Source organism: Bacillus rossius, chromosome 1, assembly GCF_032445375.1.
Source record: "Bacillus rossius redtenbacheri isolate Brsri chromosome 1, Brsri_v3, whole genome shotgun sequence".
NCBI classification, from domain to species: domain Eukaryota; kingdom Metazoa; phylum Arthropoda; class Insecta; order Phasmatodea; family Bacillidae; genus Bacillus; species Bacillus rossius.
Window position 1 is genome coordinate 223471302 of NC_086330.1, and position 25337 is coordinate 223496638.

General features: G+C 36.4%; 1 protein-coding gene across 1 annotated transcript in view; it reads left to right on the plus strand.

Moving 5' to 3' along the window:
• Positions 1-279: 279 nt before the first annotated feature.
• Positions 280-25337, plus strand: part of LOC134527322 (sphingomyelin phosphodiesterase 5-like) — a 112118-nt gene continuing 87060 nt past the window's right edge. The window contains exon 1 of the mRNA XM_063359891.1: positions 280-1163. Within this exon, the coding sequence (XP_063215961.1) occupies positions 455-1163 (709 nt within the window). The 5' untranslated portion in view covers positions 280-454. The remainder of the gene's footprint in view (positions 1164-25337) is intronic.

The window sequence follows — 25337 nt, forward strand, 5'->3', positions numbered from 1 at the left end:
CTACCTATCCACAATATAATCATGGATTGCAGTATTTTTTCATATTATTTTTGGGTGTATGGTTATCATATTGCTGTTGGTTTTTAATTAGTTCAACTTTAATTACATTTTAATTTTGTTTTTTGAAAATCCTCTATTTTTTAAATTAGTGTAATATAATTTTTAAGTTGAAATGTTTCCAGTCTTAAGCAGTTATCAAATAATAGTGAATATTGTGTGAGGTTGTGATTTTTTCGTGTAAATCTGTTTTTTTCTTTAACTGGAATTTATTTTACTTTTGTAATTAATTTTTAAGAATTCTTTTCTGGAAATTTCTGTTTTCGGTAAATGTTTTCGTTTAGAGATATTTTGAGAATCCATCATGGATGCCGACTATTGCTCTATCTCAATTACAAATAGTTATTGACTGAGGTTTGCATTTATTGTGTTGGGTTGTTAATAAATGAAATGAAATATGTTTGTTTCAAACAGATACTCTAATCGAATTGCGAAATTCATAGATGTTGTTTGTTACATTTTGATGCGGCCATGTCTTATAGCTTTCAATAATTTTTTTGCATCTTATATTTCAACAATACATGAAAAATTCGGGAAACAGAAGATTAAGGACTGCCTGGTTTTTGGGCCACTCTTTGCAGTGATTTTCATTTTAACTTTGCCCGTTGCTTTTATTGGTGCTATCTTGTGGATTATTTTATGCGAGATTCGTGCTTGGAAACAAGACCGATTTACATTCGTTTGTTTGGAAAACAATTCACATGAATACTTACGTAAAAAATACACAGTAGTTGAATGTTCACAACATAATATTTATTCGGTTTGCACGGCCAATGTTCTCCTTGCATCAGAATTTCTTGGGAAGTTGAATAATATAAACGATAGCACTCGTCGAAGTGTTCAAATTGCCAAGAAGATTTTGGATCATTCTGGTAAGCCAGTATTGAATACTATTGCCTATGAGCACGCCAAGGACACCACGTGGACTATAGAAAGCAAATTGGCTAGTGTGATATCACAGTTTCCGTACATTGATTTTTTGTGTTTACAAGAAGTTTGGGAAAGATGTCACGCGATGACTCTTATTAAGTATCTTCAAGCAGATTTCAAATACTTTATCTATGACGTTGGTGAATATTCATGGGAAACCAATTTTTGTATGTATGGTAAGTTTTACAGTAATCTCGTATGTACCTAGTCTTAATTGGTAATTTAAAACCTAGGAAAGCTAAAGAAGTTATGTGCATATCTATTTAGAGATGACAAGTGAGAAAAATAATTTTGTGAGTAATTTTATAGTTTATCAGCTTTTTTGTATGTTTTCCCCCCAAAATATTGTATTCTTATACATTTTAGACATACCTACCTCATTTTACCCTAAAACAGGATCTGAAATTCCTCCTGTGTTCCGAAAAACTTGCTAGTGGGCAGTGCCATGAAGTTAAGGGAAATTGTGAGGTTAAAGTCTTTAAAAATTATAAAAATATTGAGTGGAAAATTACAGGTAAACTACAGCAAATGTAACAAGAGTTTGGTACTGTATCAGTGATAGGATAAAAAGGTCAAACAAAAAAATTCATTAATTTTTCCATTGGCTGATACAAGTGAATCATTGCGTACCGTCAACTGTGGTGACTTTGATTAGGAAAATAATTTTTTATGCTCAAAAATTGTTATTAATAATTTTTTTTGTTAGAGCTGTTTTATTTTGTAGTGAAATAATTCTTAATAATAAAAATGTATAATAGTTTACAAAAATGTTCCATTTATAGTTTAACTGGAAAAAAAATAACTGCCTATCAAAGTCACACCCTTTGATACCCTTTAGGAAAAAGCTTTCAAGTGACTGTTACTTGCTCACATTATCAATGTCACCCAATGAGAAAATTCTGTCAACATGTTTTGTTGGAAAACATTTTTTTTTTCTTGTATAAGGGGTGACATTGATACCTAACTTTATGATGGAGTTTTATGATGGTAGAAATCTATGCATTTTGGAAAAACTTTACATTTTAAATGCACAAAATAAATTACCGGTATTCAAATATTACTGATAGACAGTGAATAACCTTGCCTCTCACAACACCAAAATCTTGGTCCTTACCCTAAGTTTTTATAGAATATTAATTAAAAATAAACTGAAATCAAGGCTGTAACTTAACAATAGAATTTAGCTCAAGCTGAATCACACTTTTTAAAAGTTAGCAGTTGGTTCCATATAACACTATAAAATGGAAGTCTTAGTATAGCATATCACCTGCAGTAGCTATAGGTGTGTCTCTGGAAGCACTGCAGTAATATCACTCATGTCATAATTCTGAAAACTGTACGATGCACCCGGAACATACTCGTCCAATACCTACATTAAAACATTGGTCCTTATATTCTGATGTTATGATATTAATTACAATTAAACTGAAAACATTCTCGTATAGTGAGTGGTAATTTTAAACTATGAAGCACACATTTTACAAACATGTCACAAAGCAACACACGCACATAGACACAGCCCCCATTCACTACGACGGCCAATAACCAACTGAAGTCTAAAGCCCCACTGTAGCAAGAACCTTTGAAAGTCCCCACCTAAATTTCTTTAACATCCAGTGTAAAATTGAAGTGATATCTTAGTCTATCACTTCACGAAATGAGTAGTGGCTCTGGAAGCACTGCAATGATGTCACTCATGTTACTACTGGCACATCATTATTTCGAGGACTGAAAACGAATTGATTAGTATCCATTGACTTTAATGCCAGAACTTCATATTCTTTACTGTTACCGGTACCAGTATGCAGCACTGACTGACTATGCATACATATTTGAAGTGAACCGTTTTCCTTTTTCCAGACAGGAACTTGACGAGAACATATGCTCCTGGTTGCATATTATCTTCACAAGGTTCTGCATATTCAGGCAGGATATCTTCTACTGCATGTATCTCAATGTCATGATGTTCGTCATCAGAATCATCATAAAAATTTACTTCCTCTTCATTCATAGAAGAATCTATATCATTGACAGGTGCAGAAACTCTATTTCCTGGCTCTACAACAAGTTTCCTCTTTTTAGTACGTGTGTTCATAATTTAGTTCGCGCCCGGAAAACGTTTCTTTTCCAAAAATTCTACAAGAGAGTCATTAATTGCACCTTCGTCAACTATACTCTTGTGATGAATTATAGACAGTACTCTATTGATTTAGCGGGACAATACCAATAGCTTCAAATCCGCTTGCAATATTTCAAGCCACAGTGCCAATTTTACGTTCTGCATTTCCCTTGGACTTTGTCTTGTCCATTTTCCTCAATGCTTCAGCCAACAAAGAGGGAAATACTTTTTTTTACATAGAGTGAATTCACGTGGATGCTGCATTTTCCATTCTGTAAGATCTGCTCTCCAAGCTATTTTCATAGGCCTTAAAGGAAAGCACACATCAAGTGGCTGGCAGATATGCGTAGAATTCGGCGGCAAGCACGTGAATGTAATGTTAACATCACAGAGGCGTAACACCACCTCAGTGAAATGGGATGCCAAATTATCGCCGATAAGCACTTTTCGGCCCTCAAGACGTTTCACATGTGGAATGAAAATGGATTCAAACCAGTTAGTGAAACATTTTGCTTCCATCCAGCCATGACTAGTCCTGTTGAACTGGGCTTAAAATGTTTTAATTTCGCCTGGAAAACTTATAACAGCAAGATAATTTTTTTCTGATGTTCTGTTTTTTTTTTTTTGGCATACTAATATTAAATATCACTGTCACCCCAAGAGTCATTCCGTGTGAAATCATTGAATTTTAAAATTAATAGTTGCTCAAACATTTTAAAAATATTTAAAATTTTTACCCAAGAAAGTATTATCAGTAAATAGCTCAAAACTATTTTTATTTAATTTTTATCTGCCACCATTTTGAATAATATGAAAACACGAACAACTGTTGAAATATGTGTACTTACGTGTATAGCAATTTAACACATGTTTCAAATAACTCTAACTTTTAAACCAGTTTGAACCACAAAATGAAACTTGCTTATTTTGATAATCAATAATAGATGTATTTTTTTTGGCATGAACAGAAAAAATTTATCCGGTCCTCCTTTTAAGATATTTGACCTTGAAATTAGCAAAATTTGAACATTTTGAAATTTTGATGCTAAAAAAAAAGCAGGAAGGGCTTAAAACCATTACTTTAACTCAACACAGCTGGAAAGTACTCTAGCCGTAGTCATTACACAGAAAATGTGGTCTTTTGGTTCCAACCCCAAGTCACCTTAATAAAAGGTAATGAAAATTGCTGAAAATGTTCAATATTTTGGCATATTTCAAGGTCATTTTTCTTATGTTTTCCAAATGTATTTAATATATTTTTATATATTTTATGTAAGCCTATAATGGTCTCTTTTTATCAGTAAAGACAAGGAACTTCTATCTTTTAGTCAAGCCCAACAATAAACTTTCAACTAAACCTCTACGAGGCCTTATTTTTGCACGCAGTAGCGAAGATAATTGAGCCCTGATTCAAAATGGTGGCAGATAAAAATTAAATAAAAATAGTTTTGAGCTATTTACTGATAAGACTTTATTGGGTAAAAATATTAAAATTTTCTAAAATGGTCAAGCAACCACGCCTTGGTGATTTCACACGGAATGACTCCCAACAAAACTATCAAAGATACCCCCAACACAAAATAGGATCTACAAAAGTTTTAAACATTTTGAGGTTATGTTTTGTTTACTGGTTTTGTTCAAAATGCAGTGAAGCAGTTGTAGCTGAAAAAAATGTATACATTTATATAATACATACCTTACAATTTATTTACATATAAAAAAAAGCAAATGATTAGTTACTATAAAAACTAATGCTGACAAGATTAACAAAGATTCCAACAACCATGCGGTTAGACAATACAGCAGCTTTAAAACTCACTTTTGCCAACCGTATATTCCAAATTTGTTTACAATTTCATGGTTTTGAAGGAAAACCAGACAACAAAATATTTCCTCATTATAAATGTTGCCCAAAATGACGGTAGTTTCATTTTTTTTGTTTATCTTTTGGTCTTTGGCTTTGTCTGAAGTCTTTGAGTGAATTAGTGTGCAACAAAATGGCTGTGTTGTTTGGATGAAAATTTTTAAGTGATTCAATGTTTTATTTAGCTTGCATAAAACTTTATGCTTAGTTAGTGCTATGCAAATAATTATTTATTGATGTGTGCATCATTACGATTATATTAAAGTTTATTTAATACAAGCAGTACTTACTTCCAGGCATTCAGAGCCGTGTATGTGGAAGACTTTCCATAAGTTATCAAGTCTGATAAAGATAATTCTTATGCTTTCTGGACAGTTTGATATGTGGTATAACCATTGCACATTGGGGAAAAAAGACACTAAGAATCATGGCGAAATCTCAAAACAACAGAACATGAAAAGTGGTGAGAAAAAAAAGAAAACGTAGAATTATTTTGTGAAAACTGAAAATTTGAATAGTGTCGTCATTAGAGCGTTTTTTCACACATTTCATAGTCACACCTGCCATAAAAAAACTGCAGAATCACTTAAGCACTTCCCGTAAGAAACAATAGCTGGTAAAGAAGGGTTGTAAATAATTTAATGTATTTTAGTATACACCTAGATATGACCAGATGAATTGAGTGCAGCTGATGGGTGAAATATTGTGTAAAGTACTATTATTAAAAGAAGTGTTTGAACTATGAAATTTACAAAGTAGATTTTTCAGGTAATTTAAAGCTATAATTTTTTCTCTGAAAATATTTTGACTGGCCGATAGTATAAAATGTACAAAATTTAATTATTTGTCAGGTTTAATTTTAGAGTAACCAAATTTTCAGGTTTTATTTATGCTAAAATTAACAATTAAAATTTTTCTAATGGATTGGGAATTTCAAAAGTTGGCAAGTATGGGAATTGTTGCATTCCGTGAACGAATGTCCATCCCAACCTATTAGCGAGAGAACATTGCGACGGGAACTGCTTGCAATTAACATTGGGAGTTGGCCATCATGCAAGAGGCCATTGCTCACACAGGCACATAAAAGCTACACATCTGCAATGGTCTAGAAATCATTGAATGGGGACAGTAGCTGACTGGTGGAACTTAATGTGATCTGATGAATCATGTTTTTTCCTGTATTCCAATGACGCATGTAATCGAGTGCACCGAAGGCCAAATGAAGCATTTCTTCCTGGATGTGTGCAGGGTCACGTTCAAGCCGGAGGTGGGTCTGTTATGTTTTGGAGGTGTTTCTTGTATCGTGGATTGGGTACGTTCACTGCAGTGACCACTAACATGAACCAGCATGTTTATTTAAACATTCTGGATGATCAGGTGTTTAGTCAACAGGGTCATTCCATGTCAAATCAACACACCCATTTCACCTCACCATCTCAGGTTTTGATGAAATTTTGCACATATGTTACCTCCATACAGACTAACAAAAATATAAAATTTTAGAATGATATATCCATCCGTTTTGAAAATATTGCTTTGTAAATTTTCGAAAAAACACTCAAAATCGCATGACATGCATATTTTAAAATTACCATAACTCTTCTCCAAATTAAGTTAGAAAGGTGAGACAGATGTCATTTTGCAGGATTTGGTATGACCTTTCATGTGATATGTAACACAATAATGTCTAGAACAAAAATAATTTTTAAAATTTAAATTTTGGAAAAAGTGCATTTTTAATTATTTTCAAAAAAATTCTATAAAATTTTTTGTACAAATATTAAATTGTCTACAAAGTTTCAATGTGGAGAGTTAATGGGTTCATAGTAAAATTAATTGAAAACAAAGGCCCTTTTTGTCAAACCTCAGGTTAAATGTTGGCAGCAAAGAAAAGCATAACAGAATACAGTAAAATCTTGTTATAAAATACACCAAAAAAAAATCAGATAATTATATTCTGTACACTGAAGGTATCTTAAACTGAACAATTTTTTAATTAAATTTTAAGGGAATTTAATTTAAAATGAGAAATACTTTATGCTGAAGTACAATATATGCAAGATTCCTCTGCACAATAATTTAAAATGAGAAATAAATTGAAGAAAGGAAATTAGCACTCACATGTTTGATTGCAATTTTCAATTACAGTACTTGAAAAATTCCTCATTGGTTTTTAAAGTGTCATTTTCAGATAGCACATAAATTCTTCCAGTTGGTGTCACAGGATTTACTGTACATAACACATCTGTGAGAGGAATCCATAATACATCTGGTTTCCCTGGATAAGAAAAGGATGGTGATGGTCCAGCAGGGTGGAGAAATGTTACGTTCACTTCATCAATTGCTTCGTTTTTCTACATAACATAAGCTAGCCACCAGTTCTTGTCATATACAACTGCAGTATAGCCCTTTACATCTCCTATTTGCGGTTTGTCTAGTGATCTTGTAACAGTTACTTGTGATGAATGTGTAGCTCCAGAAAATATTTTCACAGTAATTTTTGATGTTCTTGAGTCAACAGGTATAAATGCATGATATTGCTGAGTTCCTTGGATGGTAATTGCCTGATTGAAACGATCTTTTAAAAATATTTCTGACTATGTAATCCTCTTGTGTAGTGAAAGTGAAATTAATACCAGAAATATTTTCTACTGCCCATTCATAAAGCTGGAAAGGGGTCAAGATCTGGTTTTGGTAGGGCCGTTGCAAGCTAGCTTTAGCTGCTAATCTCTTAACCATACCTCCAACTCCATCGCAAGGCCCTTTACCGTGAGATGTGGCTGAAAAATGCCATTCAGCTGATATGTTGAAGTCTTGCTTGTGAAAACACATTGATGAAATTTTTCTTATTTTTATATTGGGCAGCAGACCCATCTGAAAAGTAAAAGAACTTATGAGGAACGTTTTTTATTTTGTAATCAATAAAGCAACCAAATTTCTTTTAAATGTGTAAACAGCAACTGTATTGTGCCCTAGGCAGTCAGAAATTACAACGTAGTTCAAATGTTCAATTATTTTTTCTCCTTTATAATATATCACAAACGGGTGAACTGAGGCATGTCCCTTAGTCCAGTGGTAAGTCTGGGCTTCATCTTGTACAACCATACTGTAGTTTTCTGAAAAGTCGAGTGTGATGGCAAATTCAGATTCTTTTAAATTTTCCTTTAAGTGATTCATGAAAGAGGTCTGTTGTTTTGCAATAAAGTCGTGGCGGATTAAGAGTGACAGCTTGTCACAGAGTAAATCTATGAACTCTGCTGATGATTTCTGCAGTGTCTCTAAATTGCAACGGTCAACTGAAATCCACTGCCGAAATGTGATCTTTCGTATCAGGTGCTCTTCAAATGACTTCTCAAGGATGGTCCGTATTGCTGCAGTACCAGGACAATATGTACAATGTCCAATATTGCAATCTATTGTTGGTGGATTGCATACCATTTTTGGTAGGCAATGTTTGTAAGTTTTGAATTCTCCATTTGTTAAATCACATAATCTTGCATTTTCAATCATCAATTTGACATTTTGATGGATTGTACATACACACACTGCATGTGTCCTACTAGAACCCGCTAAAATACAATGCTTTGGATGAAGCTCCGCAAATTTTGAAAAACCTATTTTAATATTTGGAAATTTCTCCTTGAATAAAGTGTATCCCTCTTTCAGATTGCACAAAATAAGTCTTTTTGATATTTTTTATTTATTTTTATTAGGTTCACTGACTGTTATGCAGTCTTTAACACCAGGCATCGCTCTACTGACTTCATCATTTTCATAAAATAAATGGACAGCTTCAACTACATCTTCTGAGAGGTGTTTGCCTGGTTTGGTGTTAGGACTTTCTACCATGTAGTTTGGCGCATCAAACTCTCGCATTATTTTTCTTACTACCCAATTTGGTGGTAAACAGGTTAATATCATTAACTTCTTGCTCCTACTAGTAGAACTCAAGAAATTGGCTTTGAGGTTTTGCAAAACTGATTCCTTTAAATCTTCACCATCATCCTCAGAGAAATTATCTGGCAACTCAAAAAGTTTCCTTTTGATTGTGGAGTCAATTGTTTTAATTTTTCTGGTTGAATAACGTTTTGATTTGAATTTTTTTCTATTAATAGGAGATTCTCCTAGCCCTTGTAGTGAAATATTTAATGAACCAATCACCTCTGAGGGTGCAGAAAAACTGGGATCTTTATCAGAATCTGAACTTGATTCGTTATCCTGGTGAGTAGAAGAAGAAGAAGCAGCAGCAGTTTGTAATGTTGTAATTTATATTCTACAGCTATCACAAATTTTTGCTCCCTTTGGCAATCGAGAAAACAAACTGCACATCCAACTAGTAACATTCCTTAATTTTCTTTGTTCCTAATGTTGATAATGGATTAAAACACTGTAACTTCAAAAATGATTCACTGAGAGCCATTACCGTAAACTGCCCACCTTTTCATAGGGTTTCAGTCACTATCATGATGAACACATTACCTTTTTAAAAATAAATATCAACATTCTCAATTCAGAATGCATTAAACTCCACCAATAATATAAATCAAATGGTCACTTTTCATATAGGCTTAGCACTGATACTTGTAGTAACAACTTTGATACTACATCAGAACAATACAGACTCCTAGCATAAGCTAGCTGAAACCACTACTGTACAGTACTCTGAAAGAGCTAGGGGGGAATCCCAGGGCAAAGCAAGGGTATCACAGAGCTAAGGGAATCCCAAGGCAATGTAAGGAGAATCCCAAAGTAAGGGGAATCCCAAAGCTAGGGAAATCCCAAAGCAAATTAAGGGGAATCCCCAGTAGCTGGTTGCTTGTCTGAACTAATCTTTGAAATCCTGTATCAGAGACAAGCAAAGTGTAGCACTAGAATTAATTACAATTGTGTTATTAGTGATTTTTAAACAATTTTATGTGTTTATACTTTCAACATAACTTATTATAATTATAAAAATGGTTAAATATCATAATTGGGTAAAGTATAAATATGGTTACGATGACCAATTAAGTTTACTATGAACCCATTAACTCTCCAATTTGAAATTTTGTAGACAATTTAATATTTGTACAAAAAATTTTATAGAATTTTTTGAAAAAATTAAAAATGCTCTTTTTCCAAAATTTAAATTTTAAAAATTATTTTGAAAATTTTTTTTGTTCTAGACATTATTGTGTTACATATCACATGAAAGCCCATACCAAATGCTGAAAAATAACACCTGTCTCACCTTTATAACTTAATTTGGAGAAGAGTTATAGTAATTTTAAAATATGCCTGACGTGCGTTTTTGAGTGTTTTTTCGAAAATTTACAAAACAATATTTTCAAAATAGATAGATATATTATTCTAAAATTTTATATTTTTGTTAGTCTGTATGGAGGTAACATCTGCAAAATTTCATTAAAATCTAAAATGGTGAGGTAAAAATTTTATTAAAAGTGTGTTTTTTTGACATGGAATGACTGCATGATGAGTATGCTATTGATACCCTGATTGTTCAAGATGACAACAGCAAAGTTCATCGGGCTGGATGCATTTGTGACTGGTTTTATGAACATCCCCCCCCCCCCCCCCTGCTCTAATACATCTCGATCAGCCTGTAAAATCACCTGACTTGAACACCATTTAAAATTTGTGAGCAAGTTGGAACAGAGGGTAAAACGCAGACATCAGAATCCCTGCAATTTGGTGTAATTGCACGATCAAATCCTCAGCGAGTGGCTTAAAATGGATGCTGCGTACCTGCACATCCTATCTGAATCCAGATGGTTATCAAGTACAGAGGCTGAGTTACATGGTATTAAATTACGCTTGTAATGATTTCTCTAGGTGTAACTAATTTTTTGTCTGGTGAGCTTATTTATTTAGTTATGTCACCAACATGGTGGCACTCATATCATCACCACTCCTACATTCTTACGGCCAAAGCATAGTAATATGGGTTTTTTGAGTAGGACGAATTCATACATTTTGCACAAAATTTGTGTTATTTTATGAAACTGTCTTTCTGGTATCTTGTGTACTACAGCCTTACTTATTCAAGTATAGAACTCAATATCATAGGCTAAATATTTTACCTACCATATTGTATTCAATACTTTAAGTGCGTTATTTTACTTCTCTGGATATTGTAAAGTATTCTTCAGCCCTACCTATTCTTGTTCAGAACCTGATACTGAAGATATACAGGCTGTATCAAAATTCATGTTACAACGCTTGAGGGTAGAAAGCTCTTATTATTTGCAACCATTTTGGCCAATAAACATGTTGCCGGAAACGCGTAGTTAAGCCCCTGTAGCCCCAGAATGAGTCAGCGTAGGCAACCCGTTGGGCTTTGTGTGAGACAGACGATGCTGTGATGAATTACGTGTTTACGACGCCGGGCAGCGCTCGAGAGGACTGTACGATGTCGAATGCTGACCCCCGCCCCTTTTTACTTCTGTTGGTGGCCCCCTCACCTCTTTTCTTCCGTTCGTGCCGTGCCATAGCACTGCGCAGCGTGACATCGCAGTGTTGTAGTGTGTTTTGATATCACTGGTGGTCTGTCGTTGACTGTTCTGTCGTACAAGCAAACCCGTGGTGTAATTTCTTTCGCTCTGGTTCTGAAAAGGGCGACGTTTTAGTGGAGCTCAATGGAGTACACGTTTAGTGAGTACACGGACATGCTGCTTGTTTATGAAGAAGCTAGACAAAATGGACGAGCCGCCCGTCGTCTGAACGAAGAACGATATCCGGGTCGTAGGATTCCAGCTCACACCATGTTTGCAAGACTTACTCAGCGAATGCGTGGTACTGGTACATGTGCCGTCATAAGACCAAATGCTGGTGCTCCACGCAGGGTTCGTACTCCCAGTTTTGCAGATGTACTTCAGAGATTTTAGGAGAGTCCGGATACAAGCACAAGGGAAGAAGGTTCCGATATGGACGCTGACAAAATGGCTGTTTGGCAAGTTCTTCATGAGCAACTCTTTTACCCATACCACCTTCAAAAAGTGTGCAACACATGAGTCCGGCGGACTATCCTCTTCGCATGACCTTTTCTCGTTGGTACATTCGAAGAGTATTGAGGAACTCCGAGTTAGCGGTTTTATTCAGCGATGAAGCCAAGTTCACTCAAGATGCTATTCTCAATTCGCACAACAGTCATGTTTGGAATGATGTCAATCCGCATGCAATGTGTGTTACTGCTCACCAGGAACGTTTTTCAGTTAATGTGTGGGCCGGTATTGTTAACGGCGTACTCATCGGGCCTTTTTTTCTTCTGCCACGACTTACCGGCGCCGGATACCTCCACTTCCTTCAGAACGAACTACCAGGTCTTCTTGAAGAGGTTCCATTGCATGTCCGACGTGTGATGTGGTACCAACATGACGGGGCACCACCCCATTTTTCCCTGCAAGTGCGAGAGTATTTAAACCAAACATTTCCAAACCGATGGATTGGACGAGCGGGCCCTGTCACATGGCCGCCAAGGTCACCGGACCTAACCCCGTTAGATTTCTTTCTGTGGGGTTACGTAAAAGGGCTTATCTACGCTATCCAGTAGAAACGGTAGAAGAGCTTACTCAGCGAATCATTGAAGCGTTCAAAATCATAAGGTCGACTCCACACATGCTCCAGCGTATCCGTGAAAACATGATTCGCCGTTGCCACCTCTGTGTTGCTTAATGTGGGCGTGTTTTTGAGCCGTTGTTTTAGGCTGTCACGTTGTTAAAACGTATGCAACAGTTTCAATGTTGTAAAACAAAGCCGAAGCTGTGATTGATTTCAGAGTGAATTTAAAATCTGTGCCACGATTAAAAAGGAAATTTCTCTACTCGAACGCCCGCACATCCACAACATAACACTCTACAACGGGTTGCCTACGCTGACTCTTTCTGGGGCTACAGGGGCTTAACTACGCGTTTCCGGCAACATGTTTATTGGCAAAAATGTTTGCAAATAATAAGAGCTTTATACCCTCAAGCGCTGTAACATGAATTTTGATACACCCTGTATTACTGTTACGAACATACTGGGGGCGCGGCCAGGAGGCGGGCCAGAGGCCTGTTGGCCTTTGGGCCCTCCGGGGTGGGGTGCGGTCCATTGATCTGGTACATACCTTGTCAGATTAGCGAGGTCCTCACTATCCCCTCCCCTCATTTCCCCCTTCCTTGTGGCGCATTGTCATTGAACCATCTGACCTTGAGGCTTTCTAATCAGATGATATACTGCATTAGTGAAAAAATATATCTCAAAATACTCTGCAAATTTGAGGATTGCAGGGGTCTTTGAATGCTACATCCTTTTCGAATCTGCTTTCCCACCCATAACATATCCAAATCCATACCATTATGTATTTTCCTTCAGAAAATTTTTGACCTAAACAAGCATTTGAATATTTCCCATTCAAAAAGCCCTTAGCCTGCTCTTGTACCATAAGAACATACAGACGTAACTACTTCAGCACCACCTTGTTAATGACTTAATTTTCCGTACTAAATCGTGTTGTAAACTTCTAAATTATTATTTTTTTGTTTACCTACCCTCATCTAACATTTTGCAATGTTGTCATTACTTTATAGTAAAAGTCTAACCTACCATGAAAATTGGGACTTTTTACATTACCCATACCTGCCAACCTTTCCGATTTTTCCGGAAGTCTTCCGAATTATAATTGCTCTTTACGATTATCCGAAATTGTCTGAATTCTTCCTATTTTTGTAATTAAAATAGCTTCGCGGTAAAAAAAGTCGGTGTCTTCCAAATCGATTCAACATTCATGTCAATCAATGTATCGCGTGTTGTGCTCATGACTATCAATTGTTTTTTTTTTCTCGTTTACACAGTTCCACAGAGAGTACGTCGTCGCTTGTTCGTTCAATGGTTAGTTAAGACAGGTGATTTTGATTTATAATTTACGAGCTGCTATTACGTATTAAAATTTGAATTTCAAATACATTTAAACTGGCAAAATACGCTGTGGTCATCGAGTGCAACGTGAAACAACTGTTTACGAATTTGTTTACTTTGTTACAGTATATTGCCGTTGCCTCGTTTAGACGTTTGTGACAGGTTATGAAGCACAAACCGTCTGCATTATGTTTTCAAACATGAGTAAGAAAAAACAATATTATTACTAGACATTCCGTGATACGTATAGTGCAGAGTTTCCATGCATTTTAAATTCTGACAAAGGGGAAAGGTTTGGCTTTTGTAAGATATGCAGATGCGACATCAACATATCCCATGGCGGTAAAAGTGACATCAGCGTGCACATCAAAAGTGCGAAGCATTTATCCGACGTGAAATGCCAAGAAGATAATCACAAACTTTCAAGTTTCTTTGTTAAATCTGGGGGTGCAGATCTAGACATTACGCGAGCTGAGTGTTTATTTACTTCGTTTTTGATAGAGCATAACATTCCTCTAGCGGCCGCAGATCATGCAGGTGCGCTTGTCAAAAAAATGTTTCCAGACTCGGAAATTGCCAAGAAATATGGATGTGGGCGTACCAAAACTTCTGCTATTATGAAAGAGATGGCTTCGGATGCAAAATCCGGAGTAGTGCAGTACTTAAAAAGTGGGCCGTTTTCAGTCGCAGCTGATGGTAGCAACGATACTAGTTTTAAGTTGTATCCCATTGTAGTTACGTTTTATGATGAAGCACAGTATAAAATTGTAAATGTTGTTCTTTCCATTCCTGTTCTGGAAGGTGACTGCACCGGACGGAATATTGGTAATTTAGTGCTTTCCCAATTTGAATGTAATGGTATTCCCATTGAACACTGCATTGCATTTTGCTCAGACAATGCAGCTGTTATGATAGGGCATAAAAATGGTGTTGCAGCAGTGTTGAAGGAAAAACACCCTGGGCTTATTGAGATTGGCTGTGTTTGTCATCTAATAAACTTAGCTGCAGAAAAAGCTGCATCTTCTCTGCCAGTAAAAGTTGATGACATTCTTGTAGACATTTTTTATTATTTGGAGAAGAGTTCCAAGAGAAAAGAAAGGTTACACAAGTTTCAAGATCTGCACGATACAGAAGCCAAGAAAATTCTTAAACATGTGTGTTCAAGATGGCTTTGTCTTAGAAGAAGTTTGTTGAGGGTTTTTGAGCAATGGCAACCATTACTTAGCTTTTTTAAGGCAGAGGTATTAAATCAGAAACAATCTGTGTGTCTAACCTCTTACAAAATTCCTAAGCTTCAACAGTCATCCTGTGCAAGCTCAAGTGGAGCCCATCAAGGCCTAGATAAAGAGACAGAGAAGAAAAGGAAACCAAGTTCTGTTTCCTTTACCAGCCACAAAAAAGTTGCTTCACCTTTTGCAAAAAATGATGTTCCTATTCTGAAGAATGAAAGTCCTTTTATGAATCGAGAAGAAAAACTATTTATGTTTCTTTCTTCTGATCTCAATAAAGCACTGTGTGCATTTCTCCTAAGTGTTGTTCCATCATTTGAAAAACTGAATGTCATTCTTCAATCATCACCACCTCATATTCACATTTTAAGAGAACTGTTGTTTGAATTTTTAAGAGAATTGATTTCAAACTTTGTAAAACCAAGAACTGTAAATAGTTGCTCATTACTTGAACTTGACTACCATAGTGTCCAGAATCAAAAAGATGACGTGGATTTAGTTATTGGATGTCAAGCATCTAGAATTGCACAAACACTTGATGAAAAGGAAAAACAGCTTTTCTTTGCAGCTGTTAGGAACTACTTTGTTACAGCTTGTGACTACATTGTTAATAAATTCCCCATCAGAAATGTAGTGTTGAAGAATGCAGAAGTGGCAAGAATGAAAAATATTCAGGATTACAGCTTTTCATCCGTTGACTATTTTGTGGATTTGTTTCCTATTATTCTTCCTGTTCAAGAAGGCGAATCAAGAGATGCAGCTATGGATAAAGTGACAAAACAATTCTCAGCTCTTCAGATTGATGATATTTCGGGCATTGTTGACATGGAAGAGAGTGAAGATTGGAAGTGGGCTAAGTTAGCCAAAATTCGTGGAGTTGATGGTATTTTGAAATATGATAAAATTTGTAGAATAATGCTGTCAATACTTTCCATTCCACACAGCAATGCGGAATGTGAAAGGATTTTCAGTTTGGTGAAAAAGAACCGAACACAGTGCAGATCCTCCATGTCCATTGACACTTTAGAATCCCTTTCAATATTGAAGACAAGAAAATCAAATTTGTGTTATGAACAAAATTTTAGTTCTGAGTTCTTAAAGAGAGCAAAGAAGGCAACAGTTGCTTCTTTAAAGCCACAGTGCTCCAGTGCTCCAAATTAGCTAAGCATTTATTTATTATTTTTCTTCTTCTTATAATCCATATTGTTTGACTGTGTTGTATTAATTTTCTGGCAAAATTCTTATCGGAAGCCAAGATAGATTCTGTGAGTTGTATTCTTGTGTGAAATATTGTGCTGATCTTCAAGTATCACAGTGAACAGGTAACAACACACAAATATTTTTTTAATGTATCTATAGCTTATTTGATAGTGGGTGATTTGTGTAATTTAGTTGTATTTTAGCAGTACAAGTCTGCATTGTAGCCATATAGGTAATTTTTTTGTCGAAATCGGTAATTTTATTTGTGTTAATAATCTTCCTAATTCAGATTTTCATAGGTTGGCAGGTATGCATTACCTGTACAGTTTAATGATTCACCTAATGAAATATAACAACCGTTTCACCTGTCACAAATGAAACACCTCGTACCTTTCCTTGCTTTGTAGCAACAATAATTTACAATCACTAACATTCTTGTACATGTTAAATCAACACCTTAAACATTTGTCATTCAATCATTAATTTCATTCAATATTGTTTGTGAACACAAACCATCACTTTCCATCACTACTATAATCACAACCAAACTACGCTCATTGCTTTGGTGTAAAAACGAGACACTTATTACTCACCTTATATTAAATTGTGTTTGTTATTTTCCTCTTCACATGATTTCCTATCACATATTAATTAATTTTTTATACATGGTTGGACTCTTTCTATTTTTAAATTTTCATACAATTGTAATGGTGTGCGTGGCTGTTACTGTTTTCCCTGGCACCTTTAATTTAAAAACCTTGCTGGGGCTCAATGGACGCTTATGTGATGATGCGGTTGAGCCTGAGTTGGGGCCTGTGAATGTGTCCACAGGCTAGTAAAGAACATTCTGCTACACTCGACCAGGAATGGAACATCCGCGCCAGGGGTATATATAGGGCTCGGTGCACGACTGGCTTTACTTTACCACCATCGACAAGTCAACGAGGGACACCAGGAGAGCTAAGTCGCGGAGGCTGCTGCATGCGTACGCACTACATTACGTCAGTTAGCTGTCATGCTGGTCCGTTTCCACGTATTACGTCAGCACTGTAACTCCAAGGGAGTTGCTGGTTTGAGTCCCATAGGCTGGGGCTGCCGAGCGAGTCAGCGAGTTGCAGAGGGGTACATGCACCAGAGGAAGGGTTCGGGTGAAGGTGTAATCAAGGAGTGAGCCAAGACCAATGGGCGAGCTGTGACGTACGCCAGGAGAGGAGCTGCGCGTGAGGCCTGCCATATGAGTCGCAGACGCCTGTCACACCTCGAGTCGCAGACCAAGTAGGCATCTGCATGAGTACTACTTGCTGCATCCACTACCCAGCGAGTGGCGAGCGGGTTTGGAGCTGGAAGAAGATGCACTCATTTGCATCACCACAACTCACAGAATGAGTTGACGACCAGTGAGTAGTGCTCGCTGAGTGGACCTAGTGCTGAGCGGGTTCCAGCCGCAACGAGTCGCTCCTGCGGCCACATCGTGAACAAGGATACCAGGAGGACTGGTCATGGGCATCACCATGGACAGCACGGATGAGCCACAGCCTGTGGAGCACATTGTTTGATTAAGAGTGACCGTCATAATAATGCACCGATAGTTCCTGTGGCAATATGCACTGCTAGGAGATTGATTAATGATTGCCAAGTTATTTCCTAAGATAAATAACAGTGTGTCATAATGCTATTTTCAAGAGTGACCATAATAACAGACCCAGAGTGATTTATCTTTGAGTAGCCACAACTCGCCAGTCATAAATAATCAGATACCTACTCTGTATTGCAGGTGAGCAAGTGGTCACATCATTGTTCCTTTATTCTCAATAAGTATAGGGTTGTTTTGTGTATGGTTCCTTATGTATACAGGGTCAGGTGGGGTAATTTTAAATGAAATTTATACTTTATATCTGTTTCATTACTAATTTTTTAAAAATTGTTTAAAAACACAGTGTATAAGGAATTATGTGTCATGTGTTTTCTGTTATGTTAATTCTAAATAAACATTATTTTTGGTGAAGAGCCTACAAAACTGTATTTATAATTACCCCAGCAATTTAAAATTACCCAACAGCATTTGGAACAAATTTAAATAAAGAATTTTATGGTCATTTAACAATATGGTGTTAGAGTGGGGGCATTTAGGAAAAAAACTAGTTTTAGTAACACTGTGTCTGACTACTTCGTAGCACATCATTTACAACTGCCCCATTTTGAGTATAATCCTGGGGTAAATGTAAATACAGTCTATAATATACTATTTTAGGTAGACCTAGCTGTTCTGTAAAAAAATTACTGAACATAAAACAAATGTAGCAGATAAAAGAGTGTCTTCAATTATAAAACAGTTAAATAATTGACAGAAAATAGTCATTTTTCATACACATCAATAGAGCCAGAAAAGATATACACAAGTTTAAGTTCATTTTTTTTTTTGTATAAGTGGAGTAGATAGAATAGCTTTGAACGGCTTAAAGTTAAAAGTGCATTTATCAGTTTCTTTTGGGACGAATTCAGTGGACAGTCTTTTACGATGATGATACCCCAGACCACAAACTTCACCTCTTCATCAATACTCAGAACAGAACTCACATGCTGTTATTAGTGACAAGTCATGGACCACCAACAAAACCTACCAATAAGAATGTTCCTGGAATAATTTTCTTCCATTCAGGTTGTGTATAAGAAACTAAGGGACAGAATCTTGAAGGAGAGTAAGCAGAGAGTCTTAATTTTCTTCCTCTGATTCGGCTTTGAGCTTCAGAACTATCATCTGAAGCTGATCTGTGGTGTCCTGCTGCCTCTATGACCAATTCCTTGCAGCTGGACAGGTGGGTATTTGAGTGCCGAGCAGTGCACTATCTCGTAGCCGAATTTAAGGGATATGTACCCCAGGAAAGAACTTTATGCTATTAATTACATCTGCACTTGTACTTCCAAGTTCAAATAGTACAGAACATATTCATGAAGCCACCGGCCAGCAGCAGGCCAAACATCTACAGAGTTTGCAAGCATGACCAAAAGTGTGCCTCCGGCCCCGTGTCACGGCAAGTCCCAAGCCCGGCACGCTCCGAGTCCTCGATCACAGGGCACGGGGCTCTCCCAAAACTTCCCTATGTCGCAGTTCCACACACACAGACTCACGCATAGTTTGTACAGTACACTGAGTAATGTCCACAGGTCTATGTACTTGGCCGCTGATGCATTTTGACGTCAGCACTACCGTCCACAGCGTACAAATCCTTTCTATGCATCAGCGGGTCAACTGCTTGTGTGCCATCTCAAACAAATCACAATGCATTATATCTTATAACTAATCCAATAATTATTTGCTATTTAAAATAAAGTTTAAATAAAATAGTTACAAACAATTTCAATAAAAAACCATTATCTAATGTGTCCCTTCCAGAATTACCGGACACCACAGATCTATGCTTTTAGGTAGACAGATGTTTTTTTGACAGGGCAGTCATTTTTACCTAACTCTAAATGTTTACTCAGCATTTTTTGTGCATGTTATTTTGTATCCACCTTTTTTACCTTCCCTGCTCCATTTCCTTCTTATTTGGCTTCTCATATTCCGCAGTTTTGAATCTTTGCAAACCTCATCTGTTGTAAGTAATTATTCATAAAACCTTACTTTAACTCATGGAACATTTTTTCTTTCTTCTGGACAAATAGGGGAAGAAATAATGTTCAATTTGTCTGTAAAAATACCAATTATATGATCGACTTGTAGACACACTTCCAGACGTTGAAGCAGTTTTAATTGGAGTCACGGGACCTGAAAGTTCATCTACAGTAAGAGGTGCTTCCTCTGCAATGGAGGTCGATAGATGCATATGTGAAAGCACTAGTGACTCTTCTTTGGTTGTTGAAACACTGCTGGTCAAGTTATGAGCCTCAAAAAATGATTGTGCTGGCATTAGAGCTGCTGTCTTCTTTCCTTATACCTCTTTAAAGATATTGGGTTTAAATTTGTTACTGAGTATTTTTATGAATCAACAGGGTAAATTCCTGTTGAGAATCTTTTTAGGTAGATTTTGAAGAAATACTACCTATTGTAGCCATTATCATGGTGTGACTTCCAGGAAAATTTTATATAGATTTTTTTCCATGGAGTCCATAGACCCTAAAACCATTGTCTACTTAAAAGTTTTATATATTGTTACGATTATTAAAACAATACTTGTTGTGGGAAAACTACTGGGTTTGTAAATGGATAGCCCAATTAAAGTTTTTACTACACAGTTTTATTAATTACCAATACATCGCTAACAATAATCAATTACACTTAAAAATGTTGCTTCCCCAGTCACTCGGTTTTTACACACCGCACACCTCGCTGGGCCGCACCTCTGGCGTAACTCTTGCCGCAGCACTCCTCGTGGATCTCCGTCGCGGGACTCCGATGCCGCCGTCGCATTTCCCTTCGCCAAGGATCCACTCGACGCTTCGCGCGGAACTTCACAGGACTGTCACCGCACCCGTGGCACTCTCGCCACTCAACTATCGCCAAGAAACTCGCTCGCAGAGGGACTCCTCGGCCAGGAACTCTGCCGCACCCGTGGCACTATCGCCCTGGAAAACTGTCGGGGAGGCCAGCGTCCCGGTCTTATGTAGGGCCTTGCGCCTGGGGCCAGTCGTGTCATTCCACGCTGATCCGACGCCTGAAAATGTCGAGAAAGATTGACGTGACAGGCCTGTTCATCACAGGCCGACCCGACACCCGAAACGTCGAGAAATGCATTGGCCGTTCATGCGATGGCCCATGGGATTCCTAATTGGTGCCAGGTAACGGTGCTGAGGCAGGGCGCCGCGTGGGGAGCGGAGAGGAGGGGGGAAGCGACGACCCTTGTAATCCGCCAGACGCGCGTGGCATGTCTCACGCGGCGGCCACGTGACGTCAGTGGCCTTGTGGGGCCGCCAGCCAGCCCCGAACCTGCGTGCACCGCGGCCCTGCTCATGTTCCTAACACTATATATATTTTATATATCACATTTTTAGGAACATAATAACTGCCTTAATTTTTCACAAATCACATCCAAACTGATTCATAAAATATAATCATGGAAAGTCTTGGTCGTGTTCGTTATTGGGCAATATCAGAACGAAGGGGTATAAATGGGGAAGGTATTTTGTATAACTATAACTCCCATAATATGATTAATATCACATCTGTTTGAACACATTATAACTCATGAGGGTAATAACAAAAAACTTTTGTCTAAATACATTTTTGATACAACCGACCATTAATGCAAGGGCTGGAAAAAACAAGGGTTGGCGGACAAAAAAATTCATAACTCCCTTAGTAAGCTTACTATTAAATCAGTTAAAGTTATTTGTAAATTGTATTTTTTTATCTAAAACAATTAATAATAAAACGAACCATTGCCGAAATTGGATTAAAAAACAGAGGTAGAATTTAAAAAAAAAATCATATATTCTGTACCATGTACACAAATCCATTCTGACTTATTGTAAAACCATAAATTATTATGTACAATTTTCGTCTGAATTAATTGTTATATGACCAACTATTCGTGCAAGGGGTGGAAAATAACAGCGGTTGAAGGACAAAAATAATAACTCCCTTAGTAACTACAGTATTAAATCCATTCAAATTGTTTGTAAACCTTATAAATATGATCTAAAACTTTTGCCTGAAACAATTTTTTAATACAACTAACCACTGCTAGATAAATAATTAAATTTTATGTATGTACATATCCTGTTTTATTGCTCAATGGACATTTTTTTTGCTAAAATTTTGTTATAAAAGTAGGGCATTTAAGTAATCAAGCTTTTATTATTAGACTATCAATTCATAGTAAAATTCTGATTATAATGCAAACCAGCTTGTGACTTGCCAGTTGGCATGGCAGGATGAAAAATTGCAGCTTAGCCAAAAAATTGAAACCTCGTCATCCTGGATAAAGCAAGCTTGAAGGTTGTAAACAAATTATTTTTTTGACTTTGTCAAATAAGGGTGAGAAAAAGAAAAATACGAAGGGAGAGAGCTCATGTGATATTGATTGTTCAGACAGTGGAGGCGGAAAATTCACAGCAAACCTTTCTTCTTTCCAAAGCTGGAGGTGGATTTATTATGTTCTTTTTTCATTTATATGGTGAGTATATACTACGTACAGTAGTACATGAATGACACCACACACTATGAAGGAATCAAGCTTAAACAATTGTGCTCTTTTGTTAAGAGTTCTACATGTCCCAAAAATTGATGGCATGAGTTTAATCTTAAAAAAATCATGTTTGCAAAATTCAAAACACTTACCACTTGCAGTTTGTGTTTAGTGCTATTTTTTTCCCTTGCAGTAATTTTCTTGGTAGGCTGCGAGTGTCTGTGACACCCCTGCGCACTTTGGAGCTACTAACAGTTATCAGCACACTCACAATGTCTGAACCCCTTTGGAGCAACTCTTATCCCTGTACCACATCTAATTGCATAGTAATTGTGACAGAACGCCTGCTTTTCTTGGCAGCAGAGTCGGTCTGTTGCTTAGCTATTATTGCACAACATTTAATTTTAATCGCAATCTGAAAAACAATAAGCTACATAGAATAATATGCATACATATTAAGATTACACTAAATGCAACTAACAATAAGAACTTAATCTCTATTTATTTTGGGTAAAAACACTGCGAATGCACAGTGCGCTTGTAACTAAAGAACTAAAGGCTAGCTGCAAAACTGTTTGAAATATTTTGGCTTGTGTACGTCACCGCCCGGTAAGTCGGTGAATGACCACAGATTCCGTGGTCGTAACGTGACGCACGGCCAGTGTAAGGTGAGTTGGCTGTCGTTGGCTTTGCCATGCGCATCGTAAATATTAGCACCACAATTACCCTCCTTTTTTATAGGTGCTGGAGAATATGTATGCAGATACGCTTTTAAAAATGTATGCCTTCCTTCGATAATCATCATGCAAGCATATGAGAATTATTTACGTGTGTACACAGTGCAGTGCTAGGATACGAGTGTATATACATGCTGTTCAAGTAGTAGCAACCCCCACCTGTTTGTAAGTTGCGATGCGGAAATATCCGCAGTTATGAGTTTGGCAGTCGTTAACCAAATTAAAGGCAACAAAATATATTGTTTTCTATAGCAAGTGTCTGGTAAACGAGTGTCCATTATTTAAGGACTTAGTGTATACAGTGATAAATGTGTTTTGACATGCAAAATTATATCATACACGGTTGTATTATGATGAAAAGATTATTTTTCTAATTTCTTTGTTTATTACATAAATGTGTGCCGTAGCCAGTCGAGCCTAGTGAGATGAATACAGTCTCAGATTATCCTGCTACCATTGTTTTATGTACATACTGCCAGTTAATGACTTAATATGCAAGTACTTTAAACATCAATATACATGTCAGAGTATGTAAAAAATGAAATAATTTAACAAAAATAGTGGTGCAACTAAATTTCTTGCTGTCACCTCATGTCATATTTTATGCCTCATATCTCATAGACCCATAATGATCGTACAATGATAGTTAATTAATGAAATGAGATTGTTGTAACCAATCAATGTTTGTGAAATATCTTATACATATTTTTAGAATTGTCACTTATCGAGAAAATTAAATTTGAAATTTTCCATCAAATTTTTTGGTATTTTTTAATAAAGCAACCCTTATCAAGTTCAATGTAATTTGAAAGCCTATTAAAAAATCTTACAAGTAGGACCAATTTCAGCATTCTACCACAAATTGTTACCAAAAAATAAGTATTTTTGTAAATTGGTAACCTTTTGTATCAACCCAGACCTCTACGATACAACTTATTCATATTTTATGCCTCATATCTCATAGACCCATAATGATCGTACAATGATAGTTAATTAATGAAATGAGAATGTTGTAACCAATCAATGTTTGTGAAATATCTTATACATATTTTTAGAATTGTCACTTATCGAGAAAATTAAATTTGAAATTTTCCATCACATTTTTTGGTATTTTTTAATAAAGCAACCCTTATCAAGTTCAATGTAATTTGAAAGCCTATTAAAAAATCTTACAAGTAGGACCAATTTCAGCATTCACCACAAATTGTTACCAAAAAATAAGTATTTTTGTAAATCGGTAACCTTTTGTATCAACCCAGACCTCTACGATACAACTTATTCAGACATTTATATAAAGATTTATTATGTTTCCTTATATTCAGAACTTGTTAAGATTTGGTGGTTCAAGGTAAATAACAGCTGTTAACCTTATAAGGGAATCCCTTATATTATAAGATAAATGTGCTCATTAATTTATTTTTTGTCTTGGCATTTCTGGTCATATGATACTTGTAATAACTATTTAGTTTATGGATTTATATTTTCAAGTCAAACTTTGTAATACAAACAGCTTTGGAAATTTTTTTTTCTTGAAATTATTACTTTCTAGTGGTGAAACTAGTGTAGGGAGTTTGCAAAATAAAGTTTTTTGGTTTTAGAATTTTAGATTAGAATGTTTCAAGTTATTGGAGTTTGTCGTCATACTGAAGAAAATAAACCTAATTGTATCAGACTCGGAATATATGGATTCTCGAATAATTTTTAAGGTAGTGACCTGAGAAGTCCATGACTTTATTTTAAGTTAATAAAGTAGTTTGAGTGTTGTAGAACTATAGCGAAAGTATTATAATCATGCTATCACTGAGTTATTCGTGAGTGAAGAAGCATGATTTGTTACCTGAAGAATCACAGACTACGATTGGAGTGCAAGGACTATACTGGTACATTTTTTTGTCACATTTATTAATGAAGAGACTGTGTCGCAGACGTGTGAGAACTGAGCTTTGACAGGCGTTAAGTCACATCAAGAGGCGCCAAAGTGTTAAACGAAGAGTCGACGTTATAGGTCCTGTGTCTCATTGCAAGCACAGGACTGCAGACCCATGGAGAACTAGGGCAACGGCAGCTTCCGGAAGTAGAATCTTCTGTTGCAGTGGATTGTTGAACCCTGTTATGCCACGAGGTTATTGATGCTAGTTAACGGTATAGAAAGGATTTATTCATATCCAGAGAATACTT